The sequence below is a fragment of the Thermobia domestica genome, chromosome 12, assembly GCF_964235325.1.
Source record: "Thermobia domestica chromosome 12, izTheDome1.hap1.1, whole genome shotgun sequence".
In the NCBI taxonomy this organism is placed as follows: domain Eukaryota; kingdom Metazoa; phylum Arthropoda; class Insecta; order Zygentoma; family Lepismatidae; genus Thermobia; species Thermobia domestica.
Window position 1 is genome coordinate 216795171 of NC_137465.1, and position 16507 is coordinate 216811677.

A 16507-nucleotide genomic window follows, 5' to 3' on the forward strand; every position below is an offset into this window, starting at 1 on the left:
GTCAGCTTTCAGAAGGTAGGGACAGCGCATCTGACATCTTGATGAAAAACCACTGCACGTTCAGAATGCTGTTTTCCATTATAGAAGGGATTCTCGGAAAACTCGACTCCCACACCCCGAAATCGCAAACATTTTAAAAGAATTTAGACATCATTCGCGGCAATAGCCTTATGATCAGTCGTTTAGTGAGATTTTTTTTTTGTTTTGATATACAGTACATGAAAAGCGGTTGTTATTTGTTCCAATGAAGTGAGTATACTATGGATCGAATGTAGCATATAGGCTACCCTCGTACTTCGTAAACTTTACGTGGCTATACGATAGTTTCCAAAAATTAGAGGTGGGTATACGCCGTATACCCGCGTATACCCTCCATTACATCCTTCATATAGAAGCTCAGTTGCTATGGCGTTGGTTATACTCATAGGTACACTTAGGAAAGGAAATGAAATCTTTCAGTTTAACGTCCCACAATTATGCCCTTTTGGCTAAGGGAGACGAATGGTTAAGGATCTTCACTACAGCGAAATTAAACTACCGCTAATTTCTGAGTTTTTCTGTAATATCTTCAAAACAAATAAAAAATAATCGAAAAGCGGAAACGTAGTGAACTAGACAACACGATTTTGCATGTGACGTCTTTAGCACAATTCACCTATTTGTTTTTGAAATGAAATGAAATGAAATCTTTCAGTTTTACGTCCCACGGTTAAGCCGGTTAGACTAAAGGAGACGGTGATGATGAGAGATGAGTGAAATAATGGAATGAAGAAAGTGGGAGGAAACGGGAGAACCCCGAGAAAACCACGAGCACGGTGTTTGTCCACCACAAAGTTCACTTGGCGGGGGCTGGGATCGAACCCGGGACCCCAAGCACCACAGCTATTTGTTTTTGGTATGCCGATATTTACAGAACCCGCAAAAAATGCTAAACCTATCTACAGTTGTAAATCGAAAGCAGATAGATGAGTTGTGATAACGGTATCACATGCAAAATCGTATTGTCTAGTTCACTACGTTTCTACTTTTCGAATATTTTTATTTGTTTTGAAGGTATCACAGAAAAACTCTAAAAACTAGCGGAAATTTAATTTCGCTGTAGTGAAGACCTTTAAGACAAGGGAATGATGATGGAAGAATTGGTAGAATGCAACGTGGAAGGAAACGGGAGTACCCGAGAAAACCTAAGGAAACTATGTTGTCCACCACATACTTGGACCGGGACCGAATCAGAGACCCCACGCACCAGAAGTAAGCGCCATCGTATCCCCCGCGTTCTGAACGAATGTTCAGCATTTGACATCATGTTCATGTTGATATGGTAATCCTATTCAACAATGAATAACTTGACTCACGATTATGCACGAATGCTAGGAGACGGTAATAATGAGATGGATTATAATGATAGAATTAAGAAAGTGGGAGGAAATGGGTGAAACATGAGAAAAGTCACACACATGGTGTTTGTCTACCACACAATTCACTTAGTAAGTCCTTTGATCATAATGTGTAAGATCTGAGCCACTGCGGCCCCCCTCACCGCCTTATTGACGGGAATTCGTAAATATTAGAAAATTATGCAGAGGAATTGAAAGCTGATTCGGTTAGTTTCAATATTATTTTGAAGAACTCTTTGGTGAAATCGTAAAAAAACTTTTAGAAAATGTTTTTATTATAACTTCTTATACGCTCTGTTGAACTTCCTTTAAGATATTTGATAGAGCACTACCAGCTTTAATCATCATCTTTCCTTGTAATTTCAATTAAAGGAATCTCCCGAAAGTCCAACCACAGGCCAGTAACAATTGCTTGTGGTCAAGTATACCGTAGCGCCGGTATTTCCAAAGTATATATAGGGGTATTTCTTCTGTCTTCTGCTATACACAGTCCTTCTGCATTCCAATCCCGTTACGCCTGAGGGCTTTTAAGACTTCCAAGGAAGTTGAGTGACCCAGTTCCGTGCTTTCTGTCTGCCACCAAGAAGGTGGCCGCGAATTGAGTTGAGACGTCTTGTGGCTGTTAGTGAACGTGAAAAGATGATGTTTTATGTATCCATAAGATGAGTTAATACGGAGTTCAGTGTACTTTCCTGTTTTTAGTTTCTTTAATTTACAGGCAATGGATCTTCGGAAATATCTTCATTTCTTCACAGCTGTTTTCTTTGGATGTAAGTATTCTTTGCGAAAAGGCTGCGATACCTCAATACCAAATAGTGTCAAGAAACACATATTAATATTACAAATATATCTAAATATTTGAATTGTGTGTGATAGAAACAGTTCTTTAAATCATTATGTTATATTCTTAGCTGTGACTTAGGTTACAAAATATTAAGAAACGTCAACCCTTTTCGCAGAACCAAAATATGTGCTGTGTTGCCATATTGAACGCTTACTAATTTCTTGCAGAAAATATTGTAGAAGTTCTTTTAAGTGATTGCGTTTGTTGTTCTGTTTATATTTCCTTATGGAATATTCCATATATTATGATGAATTTATATCGTAGAGATTTTTTAAGAAAGAAGTGATGATCGTTGCTAGCGCAAACTACATTCCTGAATTGAGTATGTGGCTCGAGCAAGGTGGTTGACTCACCGGTTTCCAAGGTAACCGCGTTCAAGATGGCGTTATGGTGGGCAAGAAATACGAAACATATGGTTCAGTATGCGCCGTTGAGACGCATTATAGGTGGGAAGCAGTAAAGATTCTAACAATTATTCCAATATACAAGGGTGCCCACAAGGGGGGGGGGCTATGACGCAAAGTGCGTCATTGAAATATTTGGGGGGGGGGGTAAAAAATCTGTATAAATATGTTTGAGGGAGTGTAAAAATTAATCGAAAAGAATATTTTTTCATGGAAGAACACCTACGGGTAGACAATTGGGGGGGGTGCGTCATGGACATAAGGGGGGTGAGCACCACTGCAATATAGTTGGCATTTGTATCATATTTGTTTGAAGCAATATATTGTGTAGGATAAAAATGAGTGTTATAGGCATTATTTGAAGGTTAAATAATGTTTACAGAAAAATATTGAAATTATATTTCGATTATTGGTAATGCGATGTGCAATTCAATGACCCATGAAATCGACGGCAGTTTTTTTTTTTTTTTTTTAAACCAAGTTGCTTCCTTTGGCATGCTAGTTATTGGGCCCAACCCGGCGGCAGGCCAGTAGCCAGGCCAAAAATCTAGGGGGGGGGGGGCGGATGGAGTTAAGGGGGTCCGATCCAACCATATTATAGTTCATTTGGAAGCCTACCGTGAAAATTTTAGAGCGGCCAGCCCCCTACACCCCCCTGGGTACGGGCCTGCCCGGTGGGCCCCTCTATGGAGACACAGTGGCTCAATGTTAAATGGATTACGTCTGGTGCGTCTGGTTCCATCCTTGGCCAAGTAAGTTTGTGCTGGACAACATTGTGTTCGCGGGTTTTCTCGGGGTACTCCCGTGTCCTCTCAGTTTCTCATTCCAACAATTCTTTCATTATCATTCACTTGCTTTAATCATCGTCTCCCTTAGCCTAACGAACAACGTGGGACGTTAAACTCAATCGGCTCTCTTTACAGTATGGGCTAAAATCATGCTTGATTTAAAGCTCTTACTTTGTACTTGTAATAAGAAATAGAAAAGCACATTCATATTCAGTATTATCATTGTCCGTTTGAAGTAATTAACTTTGGGTGCGGTGGCTCAGTGGTAGAGCGCTCACCTCGGATGGGTGGGGTCACTGGTTACACTCCAGCTCCTGCTAAAAGGGCTTCATGGTGGACAAACACTGTGTGCGTGGGTTTTCTCGAGGTTCAACCGTTTTCTCTCATCATTTTTCATTTTTACATTTCATTCATTATCATAATCAAACAGACTCTTAACTCTATGGTCTATGGAACCTGGAGGTTCAATGCCACGTTCACAACAACTCTCAATTGACTTTTTTCCTTAACCAACTGGATCCAGTTCTTACTTTGTATTCCTATTTCTGCGAGATTCATCTTAGTATTGTCTTCCCATCTGCGCCTAGGTCTTCCTAATGGTCGTTTTCCGATTGTACTTCCAGTGAAGACTTTGAAAGCGTTCCTACTTTATTTCATTCTAGCTACATGACGTACCCACATGAGCCTCTTAGACTTGATGACCCTAACATTGTTTGACAGTACCGGTACTTCTCATTAAGCATAATCACCTTCATTAAACTAAATAATAATAATAATAAGAAGAAGAAGAAGAAGAAGAAGGTATACAATTGCGTAGAAATACACAGATGTTAATGCTCTAATCTAAATATGGTTTTGGCTCTTTTCCTATTTGGGAATAAATTGAAACAATAGTTTTAAAGTTTGAATTTAATCGTGATAGTAGTTTTGAATCGTCGAATTGCCCTACGCTAGTGACATCTATTGGTATCAGGCAAGGATCTTACAAAATAGAGGATCTACCCTCACAACAAAATCTTGGAGCTATACGTCACAGTTTTGCCACCCCTACTCTGCCCACTCCGCCCAATAAGATCGCAATGTTTTGAGCCAACTATCATGGCGGAAATGAAAGTAGCCAATCAGACGATGGCGAAAATGAGAGTAGCCAATCAGACTTGCCGATGCTCCGTTGTTTCTTGGCTTCATTAATTTAATAGGATGAAGATACATATAGGCAGATCCTCTATTTTATAACATCTTTGGTATCAGGCATCGCAGGTAGTGACACCTATTGGCTTGACTACTTACTAGTAAGAATTAGCTTGACGTACAATCTGACGCGTTTCACTTTAATAATTATGATGCTCTGCATTTCGTTAGTCTAATACGGTTTCAGTTAACTCATTGATTAATTATTTCTGAACATGACACCTACTCTGCGTCATCCCCAGAATTAAAAACCCAGCTCTTTCTCAATCGGGTTCCTTAACTTAAGAGGGGGCGCATTACGGGGTCTGCAGGAACCAAGGTATATAAAACAACTTTGCCGAGGATGTTATCGCTGCAACTGCCTTTTTTGTCTCGCGGACAGACGCGCGCGCACACTGGCAGGCAGGGTGAATACCAAAGTTCTTAAAAAGTATATATACTTGCCTGTCTCTAGCCTAGTCAAAGGAAGTCCCCACAATAATAATAATAATAAATGGAACTATACTGTGAATAGAATCGAGCACAGCCCTTTATGACAGTGTTCACAAAAGATTTTAACTAAAATGAAGTCAATCAAAAAAATATCGAGACTCCTTAGGAAACATAATACCACCCGGCATTGATATGCACTCACATAAATTTTGGAAAGTCGGCACCGTTGAGTGAAGTTGGACAACCAACTATACAGTTTTTAAGTAGTGTTGCCTTCCTCCAGGGGGTAATATGTTTACAAAAGCACTTTGTCTTCGGATAAACAAATATATTATATTTAAGAATTTTATCCACCGACGAATTTACAGATATTCGTATAGCATAAGAGACAAGGAGGTTGTTTAGAAACCAATTACTGTTCCAAGAAACGTATAGATTCAACAACAATCTGCATTCAGGGGCGTAAATAAGGGCCCCGCAGACCCCGCATTGCGGGGGGGAAGCCATCACAGGGCCCAAAATCGTGATGTAGGACGTAGAGAAGGGGCCCCATTCCACGTTGTCTGCGGGGTGGTCCCCAAGCCCTTAGTTACGCCACTGTCTGCATTTACGGTAAATGAGCTGAAAAAAAAACCCGACTGAATAAAATTACTAAGGTAGATAATGTGTTTCAGCAATTACTTAATTATTTTGTGGAGCTCCAAGGCAAAAGATCTGTTCAACATCAATCGAAAGCGAGTGTTTTTAGTGAAGCCCAACGGAAATTCCTTGAAATAATATACTCGCAATTAGTAATCAGATATTTAGTAATCAAAGCACTGAACTAATTTGTTCACCATTAAAAAAAAAGACATCATTTTATTTTAGACAATCCAAACAAGACCTATAGTTTGCAATTAGCAAAAATCAGTAAATTTCCAAACCATCACTAAATAAGACATCTTCGATCTAAAAATGAATAGCCGTTTGTTACATATGTAAACCTTCGATACCAACTAATTCACAAAATCTCCTTTTTCATTTAACTGACTTAATCCAGGTATGCCAGATAATAACTTAAAACACATCAATATGAACATTAGGAATACAATTAAGTCATATAGAAACCATCTTGTTTATCAGAAACATATTAAAATTACACGATCTTCATTCGCCGAACATTCTTAAAGAAACATGCACACCGAAGCGAACGATAGAGAATACTAGCAAACGAGCATTTGGAGAACATTCGTAGATGTTCATTACTATTCCTTACCGCGAGTTCCGTGCGTCGTTTACAGCAACAACAACAACTTAATTTGAGTCAGTGTTGTCATAGGCATAAGCGTAGTTAGGAATTGTCTGCTGGTGGGCAAACCTTCAAAACAACCGTGGCATTTTTATTTTTATTATCTTATAGATGGAATTTTTATTTTTTGTCAAAAAGTTGGGGGCAATGCCCCCCATAGCTCCGCGTATGGTCATAGACAGCTATCGAAATATACACAAGTACTACCTTTTAAGTTGCACATAGTTCCACACAATTTACTTCACAAACAGGTTGAATTTAAAATCATCTATACTACATTATGTTGAACATTTATGTTCATTCCATTTACGAATAGTAATTATACTAGTATGTGCACAGGATATACAGGGTGTTTCAAAATAAAACCGACAACGTTTGGGAGGTCATTCCTGACATCAAAATAAGACAAAAAGTATAGACCAAACTAGGTGCGGAAATCCATTATTTCGGAGTTATAGGCTGCCGAAAACATAAAAAAAATAACTTTAAAGGTCCATAGATCCAATACTATGCGGCCTATCGTAGTCGTGTCAAGACTTCACTTAGGAACTAGTATGTGCCCTATCCAAATATCCATGTTTCATAATCCTACGGAACTTCCGCAACAATTTTTATAGAGGTAGTTGGTGGGTACTCCAATTATATGTCCGTAGTTCAATTCCCTCTATAAAAAATGTTGTGTGAATACCTTAGGATTCTGAATATGTATTGTTTGATAGCGCGCATATTGGTTCCTAAGTGAAGTCTTGGCCCGACTACAGTAGGTTTCATAGTTTTGGAACAATGGACCTTTAAAGTTCATTTTTTCATGTTTTCGGCAGCCTATAACTCCGAAAGGAAGCATTTGTGCACCCAGGTTGGTCTATACTTTTCGTCTTATCTTGGTATCAGGAAACACCTTCCAAACGTTGTCGGTGTTGTTTTGAATCACCCCTTGTATATACTTTGATCGTTTGTATTAACACAACATAAGAAAACAATAAGTTAAGCTAAATATGCTCCGAACAACCCGAAAAAATAGGAAAAGAAATACATGGATCAGGAAGATGACAGGAGTGACGGATATAATCGCGAAAATAAAGGAATTTAAAAGGCAGTGGGCGGGGTACATTGTAAGAAGAACTGTTGGCGGGTAGACAAAAACAATCCATGATTAGATACAAAGAGTCAAGAAGAAACGTAGTAAACGTCCTAATACAAGATGTTGCGATGAAATAAAGAAGTAATGTGGCTTAGCTTGAAAACGGACTGTCAAAGACATATAGTGGTGGAGAAATATTAGAGATGCCTTCATCCAGCAGTAGATCGACAACGGTTGCTAATGAAGAATCACAATAATAATAATAATAATAATAATAATAATAATAATAATAATAATAATAATAATAATAATAATAATAATAATAATAATAATAATAATCGTCTTATTAGTTACAGACCGGGAAAATAACAAATAGGCCTGCTTGAAATTTAATTGTCGGTAATTATAAAGACAATTCATTGTGCGTGCAATTATGTTCAAATAAGCAGAGAAACACTAAACGCTGAACTGACGGCAATCGAAGCCCGTCTCCTGCATGTTAAATAGTTTGCCACTAAGCATGGCTTTCTCATTAATTACTCTCCTTTCATGCGTGCAGTGTTTCTTTCAGAGAAAATGTTCCGGAGGGCACACTTAACTTTCAGAGATGCAAATTATTTTCACACGGTACTATTCTATTTGTTATTATATTCATTCATTCATTCATTTATTTCGTCTTTTTAGTCATACATATTGCACGATTACGTGCGTATGAATAAGACTCGTCAAGGGTACAAATATATAAAACACGTAGTAATGACAAATACATACCTATTGAAATAAACTACTATGCTACATCTACGATATAAAAGCAGTACATAACAATATATTTTCAAAACTATCAATAGACAATTGAATTAAACTACTATGCTACCCAAAACTATCAATAGACAAATTCACTTATATATCTAAAAATTCGTTTACAGAATAAAAACAGTGCTGCAACAGGTAAGTTTTCATTAACCTCTTGAACTCTCCTTTTTGTTCTGTCCTTCGAATATTCTGAGGTTGTTTATTGTACAATATAGAACCCATAAACATTGGATTCCTTTCATATAAACTAACTCTCTAACTAACTCTATGGCCTATGGAACCCGGAGGTTCAGTGCCGCGTTCACAAAAGCTCTCCACTGACTTCTATCCTTAGCTAATTGGATCCAGTTTCTACTTTGTATTCCTATCTCTGCGAGATCCATCTTAATATTATCCTCCCATCTGCGCCTAGGTCTTCCTAATGGTCTTTTTCCTATGGGTCTACCAGTCAAGACTGTGAAAGCGTTTCTACTTTCTTCCATTCTAGCTACATGACCTGCCCACCTAAGCCTCCTAGACTTGACGACCCTAACAATGTTGGGTAAACGGTATAAACTATGTAGTTCCTCGTTATGAAGCTTCCGCCATTCCCCATTCTCGTTCCTCTTGGGTCCGAATATTCTTCTCAGGATCCTGTTCTCAAATACTTTCAGTCTATGTTCTTCCCTCAGAGTAAGCGACCATGTTTCGCAACCATACAGAACAACAGAACTTAGTGAAGTGCTGTTTGCTGGGGATTTTATCCTTGCGCCTGGTATCATATTTATGTGTTGATGGTGTGTTAAATAAGTCAATGTTGTTTTTGACGAAGAGCAGCAGTCGAAACATGTAAAGAGAGGGTAACGGCAAAATTTTAAATTCCTTAAATATTGGCCTACATGGGTCGTTTATTTTGGCCCCTGCTATAGTTCTTAAAACCCTGTTTTGAATTACAAACAACATATTACTTTTTCGAGAATTTCCCCAGAAGATTATGCCATATGTAAGTATTATATAGAAGTATTATTTTGGTCTCATCCGGGCAGGAACTCTCAGAGCTCCAGCGCCCCCCATCAAAAAAATATCTGGAAGAAACACTGTATGCGTGTGTTATTCGTTTTCTATATCTTGCCAAAGTCTGGCAACGCTGTAGTCCCCATGTTTTCCTTTCCGTGTTCCTCACAGTAGGAGGTGAACTAATGTGTTTATAAAAGACACCAGGTAGACACACTGGCGTCTGTGGCATGTAAAATTTCGGGAGAACATCAAAGAAAGTGATTTAAATGGTACTACCCAGCCTTTTATAATTGTTTCACAGCCTGAATATTATATTCCAAATAAATGTAATTATCATTATTTATATGTTATTCTGTCGTTAGTAAATAAATTAAGTTAGAATAAAATATTTTGTACTTCAAAATATTGGGGGGGACATATCCCCCTCGTCCCGCCGCCAGAGACGCCCGTGGGTAGGCATGTTTTAATATGTTTGGTCGTTTCTTTTTCTTTCATTCTTTCTTTTTTTTTTTTTTTTCCAAGTACATACGCATTTTTCTATCTTGCCAGTTGAATACACGTAGTTGTTCAAGCTCCACGGCAGGGAAGTTGTAAACGTGTGAAACTAACGTTTCTTTGAAAGTAAGTTTACGAATATTATTTTCCAGGCTAAGGGACATCTGCAACCCCGAAGCCCGTTTCCAGTTTTTCGGGTTGATATCAAATGAGAATAGGAAATAAGGTAAAGAATTAGGGATAGGCAAAACCGGTTTTTATAAAAACAGGAAACCGGTTTCTAAAAAACCGAAACCTGAAAACCGACATTTCGGTTTTCTCCAAAACTGGTTCGGTTTTCTTCAAAACCGGTTCGGTGAAAACTTTCGGAAAACTATTTCTGTGAAAACGGATTCCGTTTCCGGAGAACAACGAAACACTATTCTGGTCAGAAATAGAACAAATTTTGGGGGGGAAAAACCGGAACCGGTTTTGAAGAAAACCGAATCCGGTTAAAAAAACGAACCGGTTTTGACGAAAACCGAAAAACCTGTTTTTGTGCCCACCACTAGTAAAGATTCAGTTGTGCTGGGAAACATCTTCGGAAAAGTACATACCCAATTTACTTTAACATCTTTTGGGTTCAAGGTTCAAGGTATTTTTCTTTCTTCTCTTCGGAAGTTTAGTTTCTGAAAAAATAGAGAGAGAAAATAGAACTAGATTGTTTTCATAAGTGAAAAAGTACAGATGAAGTATAGGGTCAAATTTTCATACTACATCAGTTATTTTCCTGTTAAATAAGTATAGTTTTATTGAGAAAGTAAACTATGTTGAGTTAGGAAGATTTGGGGGGGGGGGGACCCAGTGGACCATCCCCGTGGGTGCGCCTCGGACCAGAAAGGCAGTGTGTAGCCGGGCATTGTCGTGGAATATGGTCCAGTTGTCTTGCTTGGCGTACTGGGGACGTACCCGCTTGATCCATTGCAGCAGACGTTTCAGTATTTAACGTACGTAGCGGTATTTAAAGATTCTTGATGGATGAGACCTTCAGAGTAGAACACCACGAGCATTGTATCAATGCGGGATCTCTCACTTCGAACTTTCGTGCTTTTCGGCAACCCTGAATCGCGCCACTCCATACTTTGACGCTTGCCTTCGGAGCCGTACCTCAGGCACAAGGTCTCGTCTCCCGTGACGATGGTTTTGAGGAGATTTGAGTCTCGATCCGCCATGTCGATGAGATCTGCACAGGCGTCAAAGTTTGGCTGCATCATTCGGAATAAAGCTTGCATTTACCCAAATCCTGGATTACTACGAGGTGGGCGTCTCACAATAAATTCCTACTTCCTCGGTATCATTCATACTGTCACACGACGATCCTGGGAAAAGAATTCCTTTACTTTCTGTATGTTGTCCGGGATGCGTGCAGTTGCAGGTCGGCCAGTTCGGAGGGAGTCTTCTTTCAAAGACATAGCCATTTAGAAACTGCTGCTCCCCCGGTAGGATCGTGGGTCCTGCACTTAGACAGACGTGGAACAAAGTAATATTCCCACTACCTCTTTCACTCTTCAGGTATGAGAGTGTGTTCGGATATTATCCTATCCCAAATCTAAGTAATCATCATCATCATAGGTATTCTGCCCTTACTGGCAGGTCACTTGCAGCAGCTAAGAAGTTTCCATGCTCCATGGTCTTCCGCTAACCTTTTCGTCTTCACGTATGATCTTTCTGTTTTATATCGTCCATTAATTGTAGTCTCGTTCGCCCCCTCCCTCTCTTTCCCGCCACCATACCCTCTAGAACGTCCCTCATGATACAATTTCTTCTTAGGCAATGTCCCAATCAGTTTCTCTTCCTCTTCTTAATAATATCTAAAAGTGTTCTTTTCTCCCCCACCATTTCTAACACCCTCTCATTTGTTTTCCACTCGACCCAACTAATTCTTTCCATTCTTCTCCACACCCACATTTCCGCCCCATACAGTACAACACTCTATACAGTACAGCATTTTATGAGTCTGTTTCTCAACTCTTTATTCAAGGTCACACAAAACATACTTTTCTTCCTCTTAAAGGCTTCTTTCACCATTCCTATCCTTGCTTTTATTTCCTGTTCACATTTCATGTCATTTAAAATCTAAGAGAATGCACTAAACCCTCTTTGAGGGTTGTGCATCCTCCTGATAGGGCGTCAGATTCGCTCTTACAGCACACTAACTACCCCTCTTTTATATGTATTGGGGTACCACGTTTTCTTCCGGACCCAAGGGTATGACTTAGTTGTCCATTTTGGAGTATAGTCGAAGTCTCAACACCACCGGTAGGGACGACAGTTGACTAAGTGTTTCACTTACCTCGATGTGGCCGCAACAAGTCGCAAGTATCCTTCTAGATCCAATGGCACGTGTGAACGGGGGGGGAAGAATTAATGTATGTGATGCATAATTTAGAATAATAATTAATTTACTAGAATGCAAATGTGGGAGGAAACATCACACACAAGCGAATAATTACTAAGATTACGCACACCCTTCCACTCACAAAGTTAAACTAGGTCAGTCGGTAGAGTCTGAATTATTAATAATAAAATTTTGAAAAGTTAGTCTAGAATATAAGTAGCATGAAACTCTTGATTTCAAGGATGTGCGGTTTTAACATCCACCCTGAGTGTGAAAATTACCAACAGCTGTATGAAACGTGCTCATCGTATTCACGGTTCAAGCATAATCCTGGCATCTGGCCTGAAAAGAAGACATAAGGACAGGAAATTGTAACACATACCTGACGGCCAAGCTGTCTGAAGAAAAAGAGAATCCAAAATTTTTCTCTCCAATCCTTTTAATGCGTAGGACGAACATTCCAATTATGCACAAATAATATAGACAGCACTCGCGCGCGCAGTCTCGAAAATGAGACAAAAAAAAATATTAAATTTTGTAAAACACTTATAAGGAAGCGGAGCTCTCGCTTATCGCATTGTTCGTGCACATAGTTAAACGACTTTCACCGTTGACTTCATTCTTGAAGTGTCCATCTAAGTTCATTCCAACTTCACTGCACCACGACGTCGATTCCTTCTGCTCCCTCTCGTTGATGGCCAAGGTTGACTGGAGTTACCATATCCCCTCTTCTTATGGATCTCTGGATCTCAGCTGTTTCTCCTTCTGTGGTTGTCGGTCAGCAATAGCAGCTGGGCTTCGTTCCTTCAGTGGCGGTTGTGCGGGCTGTCCTTCTAATCATGTTCGTATTAAATTCTCATTCGCAGCATCACGAAAGTACATAAAATTATTAAACTATTTACACGGAAGATTAGTACAAGGCTGTTTGCTGAGTCTCTTGTACGCGTGTACTATTTATCAAAACAAACTGCGAAGTAAAGCAAACATTGGTCACGGTCTAACATGACTGGCGTCTAAGTTTTTCAAGACCAATAACTTAGTATTTGTTTAATATTCACAACGAATAAAATAAGAACATGCTCTCTTGAGCTTGGAACATGATTTTCGTGAATAGTTTCAGCAAAGCACTTCAGTTAAAATAACACTGTCACTTCAATACTGAATTCGCCACACATTGTTTTAACACTATCAAACAACTGTCTAAAACCGAATTTGTAGCAAAACTATGTATATGCTTCTAAAACTAACTATCAACTGTCATTTCGAAAACCGAATTTTCACAAACGACGTGTATCCTCTCGAAACTATGAATCAACTGTCATTTCGAAAACCGAATTTTCGTAAACGATGTTTATGCCACTAAGACTATCAATCAACTGCCTTTTATGTTCTCCGCGCTTTGGTTTTATTCCCACGGAAGTTCATTGTCTGTTTGAACTCCGCGTCGGGTCAAACGACTTTCAACCACTTCTCCAAAATAGGTAGGGTAGGTTCCACCCTCACCGGACGCTTGCTTGTGACCTACTTAACTATTAAGCTCAACAAGTTTGTTTAAATTTATGCGTTTTTTAACTCACACCAATGAAATTGTTTTATGTCACTATATGCATCCGGTAGCTTATTTAATAAGCTTTTATTTGATGTATCTAACTCACAAGCACTATATTCTGTTAACTTGCGATGTTTAGTTAAACACAAAAAAATAAAACTCAACTTGTCACTAGTCATGTTCGTGAAACTGTCGTGATCTGTGCTGCCATCTAGTTATGAATTACTTAACCTCTTGACCAAGTGACATTTAGCATGGCGTAAACCTGGAATGTTTATTTTTAATGTTTTTACTTTAGAATGTTTTTCGGCGTAGATGACATAATATAAACACACTACATATATTATACAATATTAGAACAGTCCCTATAGGGCTGTCATGATCTGGCACCTGAAAATAAGGATTGATTCTTGGTTGAGGGTTCCCTTCTTTAACATCCAGCATTGGTATATGGTCGAGGTTTAAAAAAAAAAAAACTAGGTTTGTGTTTGCCCATAGGTCACCTCTCAAAACCATCAACCAGGCTTATGATTACTATTAGAACAAGCCATTAATATTATAACAAACAAACTATCGATTTAAATATATCTAAATAATACGGATACCTCCAGAAAGTTTATTTACACATTACAAAACATACTCATGTAGCAGACCAAGCAGGGAAATGCAGACGAAAATTACCACACACCAGAGACATCTGACGGATGTTTCTGAATTATTACAACTAGGACCAAAGTGGACTCTTCCAAAATTTCAAATTTTTCAAACTTCTCCTCTCAGGCAGAAGTTCGTTGGCCAAGCCACGCATCTTGTATCTGGGACGTGAAAAAGAGGTGTGGCTTGCAAAGTTGACACTCTATTGTATCGCCAATTTGCCACGGATACGCTAAAATTTTGCTTGCTTCGAACTTATTGTGCACATCGACTTGCCGTCTCCACGGTATCAGTGTATGTTTCTAACAAATAATACACTAGGAAGTGTGGCTATTTCTGCTTATGGACGAAGTTTGGAGCTCATGGGCACAATATTAAAATAGGATGGCTACAGTGGATAACTGTACATCTCCAAGCTGCAGTAGAACAAAGCCCCAACAGAGAAGCAAGCTTTCTTAAAGTTTTTTTTTTTCTCTGAGGACTTTCTCTGCCTCTACGAAAAGCAAACTAGCGTATATGAAGCTCAAAATCTTCTATCTTCTCCATTATAATATGTAAATTATATTAAAATATCTCTGTCCCAGCATCATGTCCAGTCCTGTTGTTGCTCTATATATAATCAAATACACTAAACCAATAATATATATACATAAAATATTAATATGTCGTCTGTTCCCGCTGTTACATATGCAAACCAAATAGAATAAATATGTAAATTGACCTAATTAAAAGATTAAATATTCCCAAAATATAGCAAAAAATTTAATATGCAAATAAGATATATAAACACTGTTCATGTGCTGTTCACACACGGTTAGTCGCCATTTGGAGATCCAGCCGTAGCCTTCGTTCCCTGGTAGGCGTTGCCAACTGGCTCACTACTATCCATATTGGAGCAGCAGTTATAAACAGTGGCATAACGAGAGGAACATGTTTCCACGTACTTCCCAAGTTCTGATCTCCCCTTCGTGGACAACCAGCCATTTGAAGGCATGTGAATGAAAGTACAATTCAAAGGGTTCCTCTCCCTTTTTCAGCACAGGCTTGAGAGTTTTGAGATGGTAACAGTTGAAACCTTCTAAGATTGTATTTTTTTTTCTTTTACTCTTATTCATGCATATTCTATGTTCCTATATCCTTTAACGTATAGTATACATTAATAACGTCAATTGTTAATCATAAGCTTTTCTTACTGAAACATGCTTTCATTCTTTGAAAAAAAAAAAAAATGCGGGGTTATTGTTTTGATATTCATTTTCTTATTTGTATCTTTTTACATAAATATATTTCTCGCTTAGCCGTAACTATTTCAAATATTTTAGAAAGATGCTACAAGAGTGATAGTGGTCTATTAGATACATTATATTTCCTGTTTCGTTTATTTGTGCAATTTCTAATTTATGCGGAAAGTTGCATGTGCTTAGCAGATGATTATTCAATAATTAATCAGGGTTATTAGTTCATCAGCACAGTGTTGAGTGCTTGATGAGGTAATGTGGTGTTTCGTCTGGATTTCTTTTCTTTTCTTTTCTTTCTTTTTTTAAAATTAATTTTGAGAGTTTGAATTGGCAATCTTTTTTTATCTTTTATTTCTTTGTTTATTTTGTAGTTTTTCTTACTTCAACTGGTGAAGAGAAGGAGGCGTACAGAGGGAAATACCTTGGGAAATTGAATTCCTATCATCATCAGGTATCTGGCGACGTTTATGCAGTGGATGAATTTACTTTCCTAGTGATCGGTTTCAACTATGATGGGAATGGACATGATACGTTCTTCTGGGCTGGAGCAGCGAACCGTCCAGGACCTCAGGGATTTATAGTACCTGACGAATACGGAAGGTAAAGAGGCAGTTTTTTTTTCTTTGTACTATGTAGAACTGTAGTTGAGAGTATGTGGTGGTATGTGCCGTATACTTTCTGCTTAATCTTAGTCATTAGAGTATACCTTCTGTTTCAAGGCGTATAGTACTTTGTTACGTTTTTATTTATTTATTTGTGGCTCAGTGGTAGAGCGTTCACCTCTGGTGCATGGGGTCCCGGGTTCAAACCCTGCTCCCGCCAAGTGAACTTTGTGGTGGACAAACACCGTGTGCGTGGGTTTTCTCGGGGTTCTCCCGTTTCCTCCCACTTTCTTCATTCCACCAATTCATTCATTTCTCATAATCACCGTCTCCTTTAGCCTAACCGGCATAACCGTGG

General features: G+C 38.7%; 1 protein-coding gene across 2 annotated transcripts in view; it reads left to right on the top strand.

The window, feature by feature from the left end:
• Nucleotides 1-16507, top strand: part of knk (cytochrome and DOMON domain-containing protein knickkopf) — a 94614-nt gene that overhangs the window by 14012 nt on the left and 64095 nt on the right. The window contains exons 2-3 of one of the 2 annotated variants that reach the window (XM_081734732.1): nt 2018-2167; nt 15919-16147. In XM_081734732.1, coding sequence (XP_081590858.1) covers nt 2119-2167; nt 15919-16147 — 278 coding nt within the window. In that variant the 5' untranslated portion in view covers nt 2018-2118. Of the gene's footprint in view, nt 1-1945; nt 2168-15918; nt 16148-16507 lie in introns of those variants that run through there. The other variant, XM_081734731.1, reaches the window with a different exon arrangement.